The following is a 19,932-nucleotide window of genomic DNA, read 5'->3' as shown; positions in this document are numbered from 1 at the left end:
CAGTTAGGGGGGTGGAGTTGTGATGTCACGTGATTGGGGTCTAATATATATATAATTTTTTTTTTTATTATACTTTGGGGAAAAAACATAACATTATATGTATATCTTCAAATGCTAAATCTGAAAAAAAAAAAAAAACATACATTGAACACACACACACACACACATAAAACAAACAAAAAATAATAATAATATTTTTTTTTTCAATGTAAATAAGCTCCACATCTACTTTGCGGATTTTCGATTATCACATGGTTATGGGGGGCGGCCCCCATTAACCGCAACAAACGAGGGATCACTGTATTGAGATTACTGTATTGATATTAACTTTATTAACAAACGTAGCACAAACGTAGCACAAATTAAAGTTACCTTATCGAGTCCATTTAGCAATAAATGGGGGCTGCTGCTGCATGACGTCATCACTTGAAATGAATATCTCAATGTCTCAAAAATGATTGCAGCACAAACAAAAAATTTTACAGCACCAATCAGCACAAACGATTGACACCCTTTTTAGCCATTTTTAATCAAAATGGGGGGCTAGTTGACCTCAGATTGACCTATAAAGGATTCGTTAATATCTCAAAAACGATAGAACAAACTAATGACATAATATTTCTATACATTTGCGTCTAATGGGGGGGCATCTTCACGGAGCTACGCAGTTGACGTAGCCCATGAGCTTCCGACCAGCACACCTTCTCCACCGACGGCCAAACAGAGCAAAGAGTATGCAAATTAGCGCCAGTCAGCTGCATATTAATAAGAAACAGCATTTTTGCAGAGGAGCCAAAATAGGACCACCTAAAATGGCATACAAATTGACAATCTGGACACTTTTTACGCAAATTGTCATGCAAACCTGGTAAAATGGCATCCAATGTCATGAAAAAAATTTGTAAAAAAACAAAAATAGAGTCAAGTGCACCTTTAATGAAGGAAATTTACTGGTGTTAAATAATGTTCAAATGTAACCACAGTGAAAACCTACTGAATGCTCAGCTGTTACTCCCCTGTAACTCCTCCCTGTTCAGAAAATGATCTGATTGTGTATGGTGTCAGATCAGAGAGTTCCTAGGGACTCCAAACTGTGATTTGTAGTTTTGACCGACCAACAATCGCTTATTTTTTCATCATATTAATATCAGACCTTGATTATAATCTTCCAGGTGGGCTAAAATTAGTTGTAGATTTCAATGAAAGTAAAGTTGATGAACGTCTAATTAGAATATTGAACGCCTTGGCACTATTTACATTAGTGACACAGTAACAGGACTCGTGAATCTGCATCTGAGAAGAAAATCCCTTCCTGATTTGAGATCTGATACAGATGTAAGCATCTGAACGTGTTGAGTGGAACAAACATGTAAAATCACATATACACTTAAAGGTCAATTTTTAGACTCTCTTTTTAAATACATGACATAGGTTTCAAGATAAGTGCTGAAAATGTGCTCACTGGCTGAGTTATACCATTAAATTATTTTCTCCTTTTCAGCAGGCAGGATTATGTGTTCATAAATAAGGAATCTTACAGGTAGTCCCCGGGTTATGACGTACCCCACGTACGTGATTTCGACTTTATGACGCCGGTGTCTCGTCTGCCATTTTATCTACAGGTGTTTTTATTTTTTGTTTGTTTTTAGTCATGTAAACAGTACCTTATTATACCTCATGGTATCTATTTTTTAAAATTATTTTATGACTATGACTGTTCTGCCCTTTGACGAAATGTGTATTCGATTATAATATCGCCTTTTTTTTCTGATGCATGCTTTTATTTTGGCACAGGAAGTGTATAGCAGGCAGTACTTCCACAGGCGAGTAAGTGTGCATGTACACACGAAGGACGTATTTGTGCGCGCAAAGAAGAGCACATTTACTCAACGAAGAAGTTGCGCAGAAGATTATAGCTCAACTCGGTAACTAGTTAGTATTTGGGTCCAGTGACTTGGCAAGGACTGTACAATGACATATAGTACATGTTTTGGGATAGTTATTTTGAGATTTAGCGGTCCTTAAGGGGTTAATTCAGACTTATGCGGAAATTTGGTGTACGTTGCCAGCAATGGAGCTCGTTTGTAACCCGGGGACTACCTGTATTTTTTTTGGAAAACCTGGCTTTATTGGCCCACCATATAGGGACTAAGTGCCTTTGATAGCTATTCGGTGCAATCGCAAGTCATCAGTTTTTTTATTACAAGCAAATATGGCCATAATCCTGGAGTTACTTCTGGAGGTATAGGCGAGGCATGTATACAAGGTAACAGAGAAGTGGTTCTTCCCGAGCATGCGCTCACAAAGCTTCACTGCCCTGGAGGTGGGAGAGAGGTGTGCTGAAAATGTGACTGAGATAAATACTAGTTCTCACCTGCGTACACGTTGTCAATGCCCTGCTGGCATCAACGTTGGAGCCAAAAACATGTCCAAGAGAGTCTTCTACCCAGTCGCTCGCTCACAAAGCCTCACTGGTATGTAGATTATTTGTATAGGCATATACGAAGCAAGCTAGTCAAACTAGCATCCATTTTCCACGTTGTAACAAGTAGAAGTTGTAGATTGGCATTGAGCACTTTTGTAGTGGCATAATACATCAAATGGAGCCTTTTTTGTCCTTAAAATCCCCAGGGTGATGAAGTCTGACAAAGCTCCTAGATACGGCTGGGCAGATTTTGACAAAATTTTACACTGTTGTACTTTATGTGCCTCCATTTAGTGCAGTAAATTAATTTGAAACCCCCCAAAATTAGAATCGAAAATCCCTGACTGTGGAGGCGACAGCACCATCTAATGGGCAAAAGACGCGTCTCTTACAATTGCAATGCCGTAGTTGATTTTCACACTTAACAATTTCATGTACAAATTTAAATGTGCTGTGATATTACGTTGTGGCTTTGAGTACTCCACATCAAGATGCTGGATTAAAAAAGAAAATAAATTCCTAATATTAATAAGGGATTCATTTTGGCTGGATATCTTAATCACTATAAAGGCGAGTGTCTGTGTGGCTGTCTGTGTGTTCGTGTTTTATGGACACCGAAACGGCTAGGCAGATTTTGACGGAATTTTGCTCAGTTGTACTTTATGTGTCTGGAAGTGTTTTTAGATGGCTTTGATCCCTGTATGTCTTAATTTAGTGCGATTAATTTGTTAAGTAATTTCTGATTATTAATTAGATATTCCAAAAATTAGCGTAGAAAATGCCAGTCTTCACGTTTTCACCTGAGCAACGACGGGCTATACTGCCAGATAAATCCATCCAGCTTACAGTACATTAAAAAAAAAAAAAAAAAATCACGGGGAACTTGGGATCTTGTCACATTTGCGTGTTGTTTTCAGCACCATTTCATATGTACCTGGATTTCCGGCACTTTATGATTTACAAATTAAGCACAGCTGAAATAACACACAATTGAAATAAATCTATGCTCATCATGTCCAGTGTCTATCTCCATCATTTGCGTACCCCCCAAACTCACTCCATAGCTGTTGCTTTGAAATTTCAAAACTATAATAATAATGATGCAGTCAATGAATTTCCTGCTATAGTGATTTACAGATTGAATTGTCCAATGTTCAAATATTATGAGAAAAATGCATCTCACATCCACCCACAGAGGATCCGTCTTCCTGTGTCCTGTTCAAATTCACCAAAATTACTTAACAAATTTGACCTGCTTTTCTGGTGGTGTATCATTTTGACAAACTTTCTGCTACAACATCATAGTCTACATATAATATTTCATTTTAACAATGAAATCTATTGAGTTAATACCATTTCTATTTGTGCATAAAAGATTGTAGACACTTTAAAACAGAGGTCCCCAAACTTTTTCCTGTGAGGGCCAAATAACTTTTCCCTTCTCTGATGAAGGGCCGGGGTCAGTTTGTAACAGAAAAAGTGTGACTATTGCAGGAGTGCCTAAATGTAAAAATGTATCGTTTTTCAGAAAGCTGGATTCTTCACGGAACAAAAGTAAATAAAATTAAAAATAATATAATATAATATTGTAACAAGTATGAGCCGTGTTAAGGGCACCACTGAGGTGACAAATTAGTGGGCAAATCAGTAAGATCTAGTTCGGCTACTAGAGGGCAGCGGCAATGAATAAAGACAGACAGTTGGTTTGAGTGAAATGTGTATTTTACAAAAAGTGACACAAAAAATAAACAAATGTTTACAAAATACCAGTGTGTACACAATTTACAGTTGATCAACAGGTAGACAAAAATCCAGTTCATTTTCCCCACCCCAACGTTTGTAAGTAACAAACAGTCAAGAGTACAAATGCATGGCTTCAGTTTATGGCAATACAAGGTGAGTGTCCATTAGCGCTGCTTTATTGGTCACAAGTTGAATGGGTATTTGAAATGCTTGACCCGAGTAGTGGGGAGAGAAAAACAGGCTGCTAAGCCTCCTACCAGACCCTGACTTGTTTTGAAGACAAGGAAAAAGAGAACCGTCAGGCTCCTGGCTCAAGTTCTAGCTCGCCATCCGTTTGTTGGAGTGGTCCCAAGGCAGGGTAGGACCACCTGGCCTGTATGGACCAACCAACCCAATTAAACAATTGAAAAAAATGCAATACTATGTTAGCATTAGCCCCAGAATGCTAACACAACAGAATACAATCATAAAGCACCAACAAACATGAAAATGCAAAAGTTTTCACATGTTAGCATTAGCATGTTAGCATTAGCATGCTAACATACAGAAATACAAAAAAAAAAATCACCAACGGGCACAGAAAATCACATAACCTAGCCTAATTTAGCATGGTGGCTAATTCGCTAAACAGATAGAAAAAATTCAGACTCACCAGTTCACTTGGATGTAGTTGAGCACTCACACTAACAGGTCCCCAACACAACTAAAAGGTCTGGTTCTATAAGTTATAAAACAGCCTTTAACAAGTTTGAAACAATTGGTTGGATGCATCAAAAAGTGTTTGAGACTGACCTGCAGCTGTTGCTCCTTGGCTTCTCTCCCACCCACACGACTGAAGGGAGAGGAGTCAAGGAAGCTTATATAGTGCCTAGGTGACTGGTGATTGGATAATTGGTGTAATGTGACTTGTCATGTGCTGTGGTGCATTCAGGGAGTGTGGGAAAAACAAGTACTGGCTAAAATCAGGGAATCTTAACCCATGTTACAATATAATATAATATAATATAATATAATATAATATAATATAATATAATATAATATAATATATAGGTGAGAGGCCAGACAAAGTATGGCTCAAAAAGACCCCTTATGATGAGCAAGATTATTGAACCCCAGTTTCCCTTGCCCGGACGCGGGTTACCGGGGCCCCCCTCTGGAGCCAGGCCTGGAGGTGGGGCTCGAAGGCAAGCGTCTGGTGGCCGGGCCTGTCCCCATGGGGCCCGGCCGGGCTCAGCCCGAAAAGGCAACGTGGGTTCCCCTTCCCATGGGCTCACCACCTGTGGGAGGGGCCAAAGGGGTCGGGTGCGTAGGGAGTTGGGCGGCAGCCAAAGGCGGGGGCCTTGGCGGTCCGACCCCCAGCTGCTGAAGCTAACTCTTGGGACATGGAATGTCACCTCTCTGGCAGGGAAGGAGCCTGAGCTGGTGTGTGAGGCAGAGAAGTTCCGACTAGATATAGTCGGACTCTCCTCCACACACAGCTTGGGTTCTGGTACCAATCCTCTCGAGAGGGGTTGGACTCTCTTCCACTCTGGAGTTGCCCATGGTGAGAGGCGCCGGGCAGGTGTGGGCATACTTATTGCCCCCCGGCTTGGCGCCTGTACGTTGGGGTTTACCCCGGTAGACGAGAGGGTAGCCTCCCTCCGCCTTCGGGTGGGGGGACGGGTTCTAACTGTTGTTTGTGCTTATGCACCGAACAGCAGTTCAGAATACCCACCCTTTTTGGAGTCCTTGGAGGGTGTGCTAGAGAGCACCCCCTCTGGGGACTCCCTCGTTCTACTGGGGGACTTCAACGCTCACGTGGGCAATGACAGTGAGACCTGGAGGGGCGTGATTGGGAGGAACGGCCCCCCCGATCAGAACCCGAGTGGTGTTCTGTTATTGGACTTCTGTGCTCGTCACGGTTTGTCTATAACGAACACCATGTTCAAACATAGGGGTGTCCATATGTGCACTTGGCACCAGGACACCCTAGGCCGCAGTTCGATGATCGACTTCGTAATCGTGTCATCGGACTTGCGGCCGCATGTTTTGGACACTCGGGTGAAGAGAGGGGCGGAGCTGTCAACCGATCACCACCTGGTGGTGTGTTGGCTCCGATGGCGGGGGAAGATGCTGGCCAGACCTGGCAGGCCCAAACGTATTGTGAGGGTCTGCTGGGAACGTCTGGCAGAATCCCCTGTCAGAAAGAGTTTCAACACCCACCTCCGGCAGAACTTCTCCCTTGTTCCGGGGGAGGTGGGGGACATTGAGTCCGAGTGGGCCATGTTCCGCACCTCCATTGTTGAGGCGGCCGATCAGAGCTGTGGCCGTAAGGTGGTTGGTGCCTGTCGTGGCGGCAATCCCCGAACCCGCTGGTGGACACCAGTGGTAAGGGATGCCGTCAAGCTGAAGAAGGAGGCCTATCGGGCCTTTTTGGCCTGTGGGACTCCGGAGGCAGCTGACAGGTACCGGCTGGCCAAGCGGACTGCGGCCTCGGCAGTCGCCGAGGCAAAAACTCGGACATGGGAGGAGTTCGGTGAGGCCATGGAAAACGACTTCCGGATGGCTTCGAGGAAATTCTGGTCCACCATCCGGCGTCTGAGGAGAGGAAAGCAGTGCACTATTAACACTGTGTATAGTGAAGATGGTGTACTGCTGACCTCGACTCGGGACGTCGTGAGTCGGTGGAGAGAATACTTCGAAGCCCTCCTCAATTCCACCGACACGCCTTCCTTTGAGGAAGCAGAGTCTGGGGACTCTGAGGTGGGCTCTTCGATCTCTGGGGTTGAAGTCACTGAGGCGGTTGGTAAGCTCCTTGGTGGCAAGGCCCCGGGGGTGGATGAGATCTGCCCGGAGTTCCTAAAGGCTCTGGATGTTGTAGGGCTGTCATGGCTGACACGCCTCTTCAACATCGCGTGGACATCGGGGACAGTGCCTCTGGATTGGCAGACCGGGGTGGTGGTCCCCCTTTTTAAAAAGGGGGACCGGAGGGTGTGTTCCAATTATAGAGGAATCACACTCCTCAGCCTCCCCGGTAAAGTCTATTCAGGGGTGCTGGAGAGGAGGGTCCGTCGGGAAGTCGAATCTCGGATTCAGGAGGAGCAGTGTGGTTTTCGTCCCGGCCGTGGAACAGTGGACCAGCTCTACACCCTCAGCAGGGTCCTCGAGGGTGCATGGGAGTTCGCCCAACCAGTCTACATGTGTTTTGTGGATTTGGAGAAGGCGTTCGACCGTGTGCCTAGGGGAATCCTGTGGAGGGTGCTCCGGGAGTACGGGGTACCGAGCCCCTTGGTAAGGGCTGTTCGGTCCCTGTACGACCGGTGTCAGAGTCTGGTCCGCATTGCCGGCAGTAAGTCGAATTCGTTCCCAGTGAGGGTTGGACTCCGCCAAGGCTGCCCTTTGTCACCGATTTTGTTCATAACTTTTATGGACAGAATTTCTAGGCGCAGCCGAAGCGTTGAGGGGGTCCGGTTTGGTGACCTCAGCATTGAATCTCTGCTTTTTGCAGATGATTTAGTGCTGTTGGCTTCATCAAGCCGTGACCTCCAACTCTCACTGGAGCGGTTCGCAGCTGAGTGTGAAGCGGTTGGGATGAAGATCAGCACCTCCAAATCCGAGACCATGGTCCTCAGTCGGAAAAGGGTGGAGTGCCCTCTCCGGGTCGGGGATGAGATCCTGCCCCAAGTGGAGGAGTTCAAGTATCTTGGGGTCTTGTTCACGAGTGACGGTAGGAGGGAGCGGGAGATCGACAGGCGAATCGGTGCGGCGTCTGCAGTAATGCGGACGCTGCACCGGTCCGTAGTGGTGAAGAAGGAGCTGAGCCGAAAGGCAAAGCTCTCGATTTACCAGTCGATCTACGTTCCTGCCCTCACCTATGGTCACGAGCTTTGGGTCGTGACCGAAAGAACAAGATCCCGGATACAAGCGGCCGAAATGAGTTTCCTCCGCAGGGTGTCCGGGCTCTCCCTTAGAGATAGGGTGAGAAGCTCGGTCATCCGGGAGGGACTCGGCGTCGAGCCGCTACTCCTCCGCGTAGAGAGGAGCCAGCTGAGGTGGCTCGGGCATCTGGTTCGGATGCCTCCCGGACGCCTCCCTGGAGAGGTGTTCCGGGCATGTCCCACCGGCGGGAGGCCCCGGGGACGACCCAGGACACGCTGGAGAGACTATGTCTCTCGGCTGGCCTGGGAACGCCTTGGGATCCCGCCGGAGGAGCTGGTTGAAGTGGCTGGGGAGAGGGAAGTCTGGGCTTCCCTGTTAAAGCTGCTGCCCCCGCGACCCGACCCCGGAACAAGCGGAAGATAATGGATGGATGGATGGATAATATAATATAATATAATATAATATAATATAATATAATATAATATAATATAATATAATATAATATAATATAATATAATATAATCTAATATAATATAACATTATTAATTAAATAGATAATAACCAAATAACCCTCTCTGGGTTCTTCACAGAAAAAAAGCCAGGAAATAAATAACACTATTAAAGAAAAAAATAATAAATCAAAATGCTCTCTGGTATTGTTCAGGGGGCCGGACCAAATGTGGAGGCGGGCCGTATCGGCCCGCGGGCCGTAGTTTGGGGACCCCTGCTTTAAAACATCTTGTTCACCTCTTTAGTAGGAGACTAATTGGTACGTATCATCTAGGTTCCCAGCGACATACTAGTCACCTGGAGAAATGGGAGACAAGAAAACTACTGCATACAGTGGACAACAGCACAGACGAGATGGAGACAGAAAATAATTGCACTTCTCCAGGTAAGAAGGATGGACAGATAAATGTCAACAAGAAGGAGGTAAGAAAAAGGAAATGCTTATCACACATACTGGTACTATATCCTTCGACCTCATCTGGTCCCACTTTAGTTACCATTATGAATAAACCTAAATTGGAGTGGCATTCGATTTTTCACGAGGTCTGTCTGTGGTGACATTGTAGCTGTCACAACAGTTTTTATGCTGAGTGTTTCTGATCTTAAAAGGTTGCCTTTGCCTTTACCTAGTTTTTCCACTCCCTCTTTCTCCTGCCACCTCTACTCTTGTCTTGTTTTCTCTTTGTGCCGCACTGCTGCCATCCCAGAAAATTTAGTTTGTTGAAATTTTTATATTTAACAGTTGGCTTGGGTCTTACGCTCGTGTAGGCATTTAGGCCCATATCATCTAGCCTCCTAGTTAAAGATTTGTTGTCCTCAGTACAGCTCAGCTCCGAGGCAACATTACATTTTAGGAAAGGAGGCTGGCATGACTTAATCATGGCTTCCCTGTGAAATATGTGGTGGCTCTGCTCATGCCTGTGGCTGCAAGTTGAACTGTTTGCTGGAGTTCGTTGTTAAAAATATTTCTGATACTAATGTGAGGGTGTTGCCCTACTATCTGCAGTGTGTGTGCATGTTCGTGCCGTGTAGTTTTGCGCAGATTTGCTGCATGCGAGCTTGTCTCACTTCTTGTGGGAAGACAAACGGCTCCATTTGCACATGATGAATTAGTCAGAATAGGTTACCAGTCATTCTTTTACAATTCAAGGCCTATTCAATCTCTCTGAGACGTGCACGCACACACACATGCAAGTTGGCAGCTGCTGTCTCAGAGACTGTACCTGTTACAGGGGAAGTTCAGAATTTTTGACATCAGGATTAATCTTCGAGTTAGCTCGGGTTTAATTAGTCGGTGGAGTTGATTTCAACAAATTCCGTGTAGTTTGTTAGTCATTTGTTAGTTTCAGGGCTCCGGAGTGGCTAAGCTAGCATGAGTCAATTGGGCTGACTTATGCAACAACATATGCACACATGAAAATCATCGATGACCCATGCAATCAATTGTGTTGGCTATGTTTTCAGGACAAAGTTATTAAAACCTACTGTTTTGAAACAATTCTGATACTGCTTATGATCAATCACAGTATCAATGAAAATGAATAGTAGCGAGGCTGATACCCAATCACCAGGCTACTATGGGTTAACTTGTCTGTTATATCCAATCAGACAAGTATTCTTTAAGTAGACACTGCTTATAATCAATTACAGTATCAAATAATATAATAGTCACAACTCATAATCAATTGCTATGACTTATTATTAACTTCAGGATCGCGGATCGTCGGCGACTTACATGGACAGCAAACAATAACACTTCACTGCGTTAAACAAGCGGCACATTTTATTTAACCCACAGTATAAAGTGTACAAGCAAACAAGCAACAATTGTATTTCAGCTCATAGATTACATGCAATAACATAAATCTCATTACCGTGTGCTGGAAGGACGGAGAGCCGGGCGTCCTCAGTAATAGTGAGCGAAGAAATACCAAGGCTGGGCGACCGCGCGTAATCCCGCAGCGGACTCTGATTGTTCTTGTCTCCGTCGCTTCTTTATAGCAAGTACCGCGCCCCGTAACTTCCCCTCCCGTATTAGATGTTTCACACGGCTCGAGTGCGGTTAGATGTTTCACACGGTTGACGAGAAAAACATGTTATGTTCATATTCCGATGTTTTGGGAGTCAGCTTGATAAGGTTGCCGATGTTTTGGGAAGGTTGCCGATGTTTTGGGAGTCAGCTTGGTAAGGTTGAAAACAATTACCTTGCAGCTTGATGTCAGTTGATGAGGTTAAAAACAACATTCCTTTATATAAGGTTTTGGGGCCTTGTCTTACATTCCACTCCTGGTGTTTTAAACCAAATCAACTCTAATTTATTAATCCTACTGCATAATGTCTCCAATTTTGCTGAATCCATTGAAACCAGGGATCCCCCCGCAAATTAGTTTAAACAAATGAATGATGGTCGGCTACTATTTCATACACCGCGGCTATAAGCATATTTACACGGTCAGGGTGTCGCTCTATACGGCGATAAAAGAATCCACCCCTCATATCTTGGTAGTCCACGATATGCCCCCCTTCTTCAGTAGTTATAGTTACTACGCATGCATCTACCCCGTCTAAGTCTATTGTTTCTACCAGTACCCTCATAATTCTAACTGATGAAATATTTTCCGGGCAACCTGGTCCTCTAGACGTTTGACATAGCAACAAATTCCCATATTACATAGCGTAGTCAAAGCAATAGCTATTAAGACCAATATCATTGGTGGAAGCAACGTTACCCTAGCAGTTTGTGATAATCCTGAAAATATGTCCCACCAATGATGAGCAGATTGTTGCTGAATAATTTTAGCAGCATGCAAAATTTCTCCTTTAGCCATCAATGTTGATACCATCAGTTGGGAAACATTGGACGCATGCGACTTAATCAATTTTTTTATCTCAGTGGATTGTTCCAATGCGCATTTGAAACGCTCCAAAGAGATTTGCCATGGTGTACGTAACACTTCCCATTGCACAGCCGTAAACCGGCTAGCAACTGTGTAATTTGTCAACCAATACGTCCCGTTTCCCCACTGAAAGAAACGAATATTACATAGGCATCCTACAAATGGAACCGTTGGCAACATGGAGTGATTTTGGGCAGTGGCCACACAAAGGGTATGTGGTCCTACCTGCCACAAAATGTCCCTACTAGGTTCCCTTGACCAATCGCATAAGGTGAAGTCTACTTTTGTTAAGCAAGGATTAACAAATTCATGATGCAATTTACAAGCTAGTCCTTTATCTGTGTTTTCGCAAAGATCGGTATTAAAGGTTTGGTTCGTTCCCGAATTAAACCATTCACCTTCCACATGCAAAAACCAATAGCCTAGTTCAGTTATTACGGGTAATACCTGGAATTTACATACGGTAACGTTTGAGGTTACGGTGTATTGTGTCCAATATCCCCTACATTCGGTCGCATTACAAACCGTATATTCCGAATGTAACTGTAACCATAACTCCGAAGATATATTCCAACTCGTACGCCACTCCTGATAATTTCCCGTAGTCATTGTTCGTATAAAACGTTCCTTCTGCGCCTGTGCATGTAGGTATTGTATGCTACATGTGGTCCAGTTTAGCTGTTTAGTCACGTTGGTTAAAACACTGCTAGTGGCGTTCCATATATTCAGTTCCCATTTAAATACGTCCTGCCATAATTTAGCATTTTCTTTTTGTCCCACTATTGAATTAGGAAGCCACATTCCTACTTTTAGTAGGGCATCATGAGTTCCCTGTCCGGTTCCAGCTAATTTATATCGCGTTACCTCATTATCAATGGTATTGGATACCCCCAATAACGTTCCCGTTCCCCCTAACAACGTGTCATACCACTCTCTCTTCCTCCGAGCACACGATGGAAAAACAGGGAATACAACTTTCCAGTGCATTTTCGTAGTTATCACTGATTGTGTCAAAGGTGTACATGTATCAATTATAGGTGTTAATACTTCTTGTGTTGCATCCCACATCCCTTTATCCCATGACAATTGTGCTAAGAATAAAGACGACGCTTCTTCATGAGGCGCGATAGATGTGGGCATCCAAAGCCCTACGGTCGAGAGACCGTGCGCAATGTCACTTCCGGTGTTAGACAACATAGTTCTGGTGACTTCTCCATCAATCGTGTTAGAGATGCTTAACACGGTTCCGGTTCCACCCAGAAGGGTGTCGTACCATGCACGCTGTTTCCGTGCGGCACATGTGGGGAAAGGGGGAAACAAGACGATCCAGTGAATCTCCGTGTGCGTTTTCTTCAATCTGGGGACAAAGGGGGCAAACAAGGGGGCAAACAAGGGGGCAAAGGGACCAGAAGGGGGATCCAAAGGAACAGGAGCAATTCATCCGATCCCTCGAACTTCCGTGCTGTTCGAGATCCATAGGTCAGACGTGACCTCGGTCATCCACTCAGTGCCATTGCGTGAGTGACACGTTTTGTTGTCGAGATCCCACAGACCGACCGACAGGTGTTTCAGACGTGACCGTGATGAGGCATCCTGCAGCCACCATGGGAGCCCTGCGAACCCTTCCTGTATTGTTGACTCCTGGGGTGCAGGGGGGGGTCCAGAGGAGCAGGGACGACCTTCCTTGGACACCGGACTCCCCGAGCATCCTCCACCATGCAGAGCCGTAGCGATCTCCCAGTAGATGTCCCAATAAACCGCCTCCACATCACATTATCAATTGTCAGGCTGGAAGAAGCAGAAGAGATTTCAAACGCTTCGGACCAGACACATTTTTGTATCAATTTTTCCCGTCAGATTTCACAATAAACGGTTCTGAAGTCAAATTGTATATTACAACCCCCAATTCGCCTTGATAATCGGCATCAATAACCCCCAGCAAGTATAGTTACCCCTTTAAGTGACAATCCAGATCTAGGTAAACCCGGAGTAGCTCGAACAGGTAACTCGGCGGTTTCTGCAATCTTATAAGTTGTCCTGTATGTCTTCCACTCACATTCCCTGGCTAAATGTACCCTTTGATGGCACAAAAAGCATCTTCTTTCTAACATCGCAAAGTCAAAATCGTAGTCAAAATCGTTATAATTATTTCCACTTGGCGAAGCGCCAATATTCACTTCTTTCTTCAGATTGTTCAATTCCGTCTTTTGTAATTTACTGTAATTACATACATTATAAATTTTGCCATGGTCACTCATTACAAAATTGGCCACTATTCCACGTGACGACAAAATCTAGAATTGTCTATTAGCCACTGACATCACAGCCGAACAAAGACAGCCAAATTCCATCAGCATGCGATCCAAAAGCCGTAAGCCTAGACAATATTTCGCATCTTCAAAATTCCTTAAGAAAAAATTTCAAATTCAAATCATCAATAAAGCAACTCATGACAGTCAAATTCAAGTTATCAATAAAGCAACTCATGACAGTGTTCAAGTTATCAATAAAACAACTCATGACAGTAAGTGTACATTATTAACCCTTAAGTTGCCAATACCACACCTCAACTGTTACAGCCGCATCAAGGTGAATAATCACTTTATCACTGTTCCCATTAACATAATTTGTCAACACTATCAATAATCCTTGTTGTTTTGAACTTCTGGGCGGGAACTGGAATACCGTCATCTGTTGATCAGGCAGATGCTGGCATGCAGCTGTCCCCACCCTCAGTCATATTCGATTAATCAGTTAATCAAATGTCTAAACACAGTTTAATCCATGAACTCGTTGACAATTAAATTAATTATCCTTAACATTCTATAAGTTTCACTTGAGCTCAATAATCTATTCTTATCTCTAATGAAATTCCATTTCAAAATCATTTTTGTTTTACCTGTTTTCCCAATTTGTTTCTCAATTTTATCCTAAATAATATAAGGAAAAGGCTGGAATATTCCCAGCTGCAATTACAACCTCCCCTTATAATCAATTTGGGCAAAAACCCAGCGAATGCCGTCGAGGACCCCATGTTGCAAATAGGGGCCACCGAAGGGCCGCACTCCTCATGTTGAAAAACGTTCCCTTCTTCCCATTTTGCGCAGTAAACGGTCAGCTATTCACACACGATCCCACGCAAAAAATCATAATCAGTCACGCGACAATAACTACAATTATACACACACAATAAACGTTCAACTATTACACATGAGCCTCGCAAAAAAGAATCATGACGCAACGCAGCCTCACATACAACAACAACCATCCCCAATGACTTATCATACAGGACAGCACAATTTCAAATACAAATCAAAATCACCATACATTCTACCAGTGGCTCACACCAGACCAAACATAAAAACATACAATTTGAGTTCAATGACGAACTAACTGTCAACACAAATCCACCTCATTTCTCGTACACCCCCTAAAGGCGCTCTTTTTCGGACCACAACCTGAGTCAGTAAATCTTTGACTGACGTCGGGCTGGCCCCTGTTGTCATGTTAACCCACGGACCAGGGCGTCCCCCATTCCGCGTTAACAATTTCTCTATACTCATGACTGTCCCACCCCGGCACTCCCGAGACGCAGTCAGCAGAATTCCCAATTTCTCTATACTCACGACTGTCCCACCCCGGCACTCCCGAGACGCAGTCAGCAGAACCCCCTTCGGGTTCATCCAAAGTTTTACTCAAACAACAAGCCATGTCCAAGTCGCAGTTCTCCGGAAATCCTGTCCGACAACTCCAAAATTGTTTTGAAATTTTCCAGGTTCGCAGTGAGTAAGCAACAGGCACACTTTTGCTTAATAGACAATGTTTATTAATTCCGCAATTTCTGAAACATCGCTATTCTGTTACGTCTCACTCAGTATTACTTTGAAATTTCCGGTCCCTTCCGGTCCCCGCGCTATACCGTTTCACGCGTTCGACAGCGTTCAGTGTCACCATGAACGTCTTATAGTCGTTCAGCGTCGCCCCGCTATTCACTCCCACCTCTCTGGCTTGGCTGGGCCGCGAACCCGCGCGCCGACGACACTTCCCGCGCTACTGATAACGCTAAACCAAAAATATACCGGAATGTTCACTCAATTTATCGAGTAATACGTAAATCCCAAAACAACACAATCCCAGTATTACTCAAGTCAATTTACCAAACAACAAATTCTCAGTATTACTTAATTACAATGACCAATTTCAATCAATACTAATCAATTTATCAATACTATTGATCCTGTCCGTGACGCCATAATTGTTTTGAAACAATTCTGATACTGCTTATGATCAATCACAGTATCAATGAAAATGAATAGTAGCGAGGCTGATACCCAATCACCAGGCTACTATGGGTTAACTTGTCTGTTATATCCAATCAGACAAGTATTCTTTAAGTAGACACTGCTTATAATCAATTACAGTATCAAATAATATAATAGTCACAACTCATAATCAATTGCTATGACTTATTATTAACTTCAGGATCGCGGATCGTCGGCGACTTACATGGACAGCAAACAATAACACTTCACTGCGTTAAACAAGCGGCACATTTTATTTAACCCACAGTATAAAGTGTACAAGCAAACAAGCAACAATTGTATTTCAGCTCATAGATTACATGCAATAACATAAATCTCATTACCGTGTGCTTGAAGGACGGAGAGCCGGGCGTCCTCAGTAATAGTGAGCGAAGAAATACCAAGGCTGGGCGACCGCGCGTAATCCCACAGCGGACTCTGATTGTTCTTGTCTCCGTCGCTTCTTTATAGCAAGTACCGCGCCCCGTAACTTCCCCTCCCGTATTAGATGTTTCACACGGCTCGAGTGCGGTTAGATGTTTCACACGGTTGACGAGAAAAACATGTTATGTTCATATTCCGATGTTTTGGGAGTCAGCTTGATAAGGTTGCCGATGTTTTGGGAAGGTTGCCGATGTTTTGGGAGTCAGCTTGGTAAGGTTGAAAACAATTACCTTGCAGCTTGATGTCAGTTGATGAGGTTAAAAACAACATTCCTTTATATAAGGTTTTGGGGCCTTGTCTTACACCTACCTTTGCATGTCAATAATTGCAGTATGAACAGCAACAATTGTAATCCAGCAACTCTGCGGAGGAGCAGAGTGGAGTGATAGCACATTGTTTTTTTTTCACCGCTGATTTTTTTAATGTGGTAGCCAGCAGCAAGTAACAATTTTAAATTGTTCTTCGTTCTTCATTGGGAATTTTTTTCTTTGCCAATTTTTTCTGCCTGTTTCCACAGCCTCTAAATGCACATATTGCCATGTTGCCGGTTGTCAGTTAACTCCGCAGACTGATGCTTCATTCGAGGAAGGTGGGAAGTCTCCAACCTCCAATCTGGAAAAATATCATTAGAACGCCTCCGGTATTTGACCGCTTACAAGAAGGCAGGTTTGCTGGAGATCAAAACGTCTTTTGACGGCCAAAATACAAAACAACTTGTCGCGATCAGCCATCTTTGCTGTTTACATTCGCTCGGAACGCTTTGAGGTTGCAACTAGTACCATCCGAGCGGGACAAGGCCGACTTCCCACCTTCCTCGAATGCAGCGTGAGCACAAGTGGCCGAAGCACTCCTTTCTATTTTGGTCGTATTACGCATCTAAAAAAATAGTCCTGCGGGATGAAATGAATTAAAGCAGTTTGGTGTGACAATGTTTTGGCTGCATGAGTGTTTTGGAACAATGATCTGCATTTTGAATTTATTTGACTATATTGGGTCTGTTCGTGGATCTGTATCGTTTTTTTATTAGCATGCTAGGAAGGGACCATTGACCTGCGCTAGCTTAGCCACTCCAGAGCCGTGGAACTAACAAATAGCTAACAAACTGCATGGAATTTGTTTAAATCCACTCCACCAACTAATTAAACCCCCGCTAACTTGAATATTAAGCCTAATGTAAAAAATTCTGAAGTTACACTTTAAGCTTAATTTTAGTTCATGACATCACTACAGGTGAATATTCGTAATGTGCTCCTTGAACTTTGCTCGAGGGTGCCCTACAATAGCTCGCTAGGGTTTAGGTCTGGCCCAGGGGTGCAATTACCCATTCTTGTTAGGGTATGCGAAATGAAAAATGGCGCCCCACTCCTTCCCCCCACTTTCCAACCGGCTCTAACCCAGCAGACACACACACACACACACTTTTTTTTTTTTTTTGGTAGCTTCATTGCTGCTTTTTTAGTGAGTGATACTGCTGCAACCAATTATTATTTTTATAATAGCTCAATCGCACAATTAATTAAACAATTTCTTTCCAAAATACTTGGAAGTGCTCATCTGAAATTGCAACCAGTGACGTCAGCAACGAACAAATGCTATGCTAGGACACGACAATTCGGTTCAAGACATGCCATGAAGAACTTAAACGTTACGTCAATGTCCATATTAAGGTTGTTTTTACAGTCTTACACCAGAATTACAATCATTAACCCGAAATACCTCTCTGCGGATTTTTCTCTCGATTTCCAATTCCATTCTGACGTAGTGGGGAGCAAATTTAGAAAAGGAGTACCAATGTGATTTTCAAAATAAAGCGTGTTACGGGAAACAATTTGTATTTGACATGCTATTTCAGACGACTTATGGCAAATAGTGCGTAAATAGTGAGCTATACTGAATACTGCATTTTCATTTAGACTAGGGCTGCAGCAATCGATTATTTAAGTAACCGATTAATCTATGGATGTATTAGTTTGACTAGATCCATCCATCCATCCATCCATCCATTATTTTCCGCTTAGTCCGGGCTCGGGTCGCGGGGGCAGCAGCTTTAGCAGGGAAGCCCAGACTTCCCTCTCCCCAGCCACTTCAGCCAGCTCCTCTGGCGGGATTCCAAGGCGTTCCCAGGCCAGCCGAGCGACATAGTCTCTCCAGCGTGTCCTGGGTCGACCCCGGGGCCTCCCGCCGGTGGGACATGCCCGGAACACCTCTCCAGGGAGGCGTCCAGGAGGCCTCCAACCAGATGCCCGAGCCACCTCAACTGGCTCCTCTCAACGCAGAGGAGTAACGGCTCGACACCAAGCCCCTCCCGGATGACCGGGATTCTCACCCTATCTCTAAGGGAGAGCCCGGACACCCTGCGGAGGAAACTCATTTCGGCCGCTTGTATCCGGGATCTTGTTCTTTCGGTCACGACCCACAGCTCGTGACCATAGGTGAGTGTAGGAACGTGGATCGACTGGTAAATCGAGAGCTTCGCCTTTTGGCTCAGCTCCTTCTTCACCACAACGGACCGGTGCAGAGTCCGCATCACTACAGACGCTGCACTGATCCGCCTTTCAATCTCCCGCTCCGTCCTACCCTCACTCGTGAACAAGACCCCAAGATTCTTGAACTCCTCCACTTGGGGCAGGATCTCATCCCTGACCCAGAGAGGGCATGCCTCCCTTTTCCCGCTGAGGACCATGGTCTCGGATTTGGAGGTGCTGATCTTCATCCCAACCGCTTCACACTCGGCTGCGAACCGCCCCAGTGAGAGTTGGAGGTCGCGGCTTTATGAAGCCAACAGCACCACATCATCTGCAAAAAGCAGAGATGCAATGCTGAAGCCACCAAACCGGACACCCTCAACGCTTCGGCTGCGCCTAGAAATTCTGTCCATATTTGATTAGATAACAAACATTTATTGCATTGCAGATTAATTTTTGGAGATGTAAAACAAAGAAACAAGTGTGTATGCTTGCATTAACATTTATGTTGACCTGCACATCCATTTGCGCACTTTCAAACGAGCATTAAATAAGAGTGAGCAATCGTTCTCTTTTCCCGGACAAGTCCTCGTTTCACATCCTCTCGGTAGCGTCCGGCCAGGTTTTATAAATTCATGAAAATGTCCCGTTTTTATGATTTTTCACGGGACCAATTTGAATCCCTTCCGGCAGCTGGGGGGCAGCGCCTGTCTGCGTTGATGTGGTCCTACTAGTTGGAAGGGAAGGAGTAGTTCTTGTTTTTGTTGGCAGTTTATCCCTTGTATCATGCGGCATTACCGCCATCTACTGGGTTGACGGTTTGGCAAGAGATCAGGCAGTTACAGACTACAATAAGGAGTAGTTGTAAGAGACGTGGTTCCGTACACCTTTCTGTAAGTTTATCTCCCTTCAATGTCGATCATGTGTCTTCTGTTGTATATTGGGTTATATGTTTACACAGAGATGCAGTATATTGTATTAGTCTTGCAATTGTTCTGCATTTGTGTATTTGGTTGAATGTTATTATTATATCCTAAGTAGCTGTGTTTCTGATGCCTCAGGGTTCCGTCATCTATGTTAATAAAATGAAATTCAAAATTGACACGGAGGAATATTTCTTTACAATTAGAACAGAACTACGGTACTGCTGCCTGTGACGTGTTCCCAGAGCGCCTGCCCAGTTGTTAAGTTTTTTACGATAAATACGTATATAATGGCAACTGTTGATTTCTGTCAGACCTTTGAAATGGCGTGATCTGTAAAATCCTGTTTGGTGTCACATCATTGTG

General features: G+C 44.3%; 1 protein-coding gene and 1 long non-coding RNA gene across 3 annotated transcripts in view; one reads left to right on the top strand and one right to left on the bottom strand.

Moving 5' to 3' along the window:
* Positions 1 to 19,932, top strand: part of LOC130920244 (sodium/potassium/calcium exchanger 3-like) — an 88,126-nt gene that overhangs the window by 10,548 nt on the left and 57,646 nt on the right. For both annotated transcript variants that reach the window (XM_057843309.1, XM_057843308.1), the window contains exon 2: positions 8,811 to 8,921. In XM_057843309.1, the coding sequence (XP_057699292.1) occupies positions 8,811 to 8,921 (111 nt within the window). The remainder of the gene's footprint in view (positions 1 to 8,810; positions 8,922 to 19,932) is intronic.
* On the bottom strand, positions 4,058 to 4,988 carry LOC130920245 (uncharacterized). Its single transcript, XR_009064126.1, has 3 exons — positions 4,961 to 4,988; positions 4,821 to 4,886; positions 4,058 to 4,541 (listed from the first exon to the last, which is right to left on the bottom strand). It is a non-coding gene; the product is annotated as an uncharacterized LOC130920245 (long non-coding RNA).

Source organism: Corythoichthys intestinalis, chromosome 8, assembly GCF_030265065.1.
Source record: "Corythoichthys intestinalis isolate RoL2023-P3 chromosome 8, ASM3026506v1, whole genome shotgun sequence".
NCBI lineage: Eukaryota > Metazoa > Chordata > Actinopteri > Syngnathiformes > Syngnathidae > Corythoichthys > Corythoichthys intestinalis.
The sequence above is the reverse complement of the archived record's forward strand: the minus strand, read 5'-3'. Positions and strand labels throughout refer to the sequence as shown.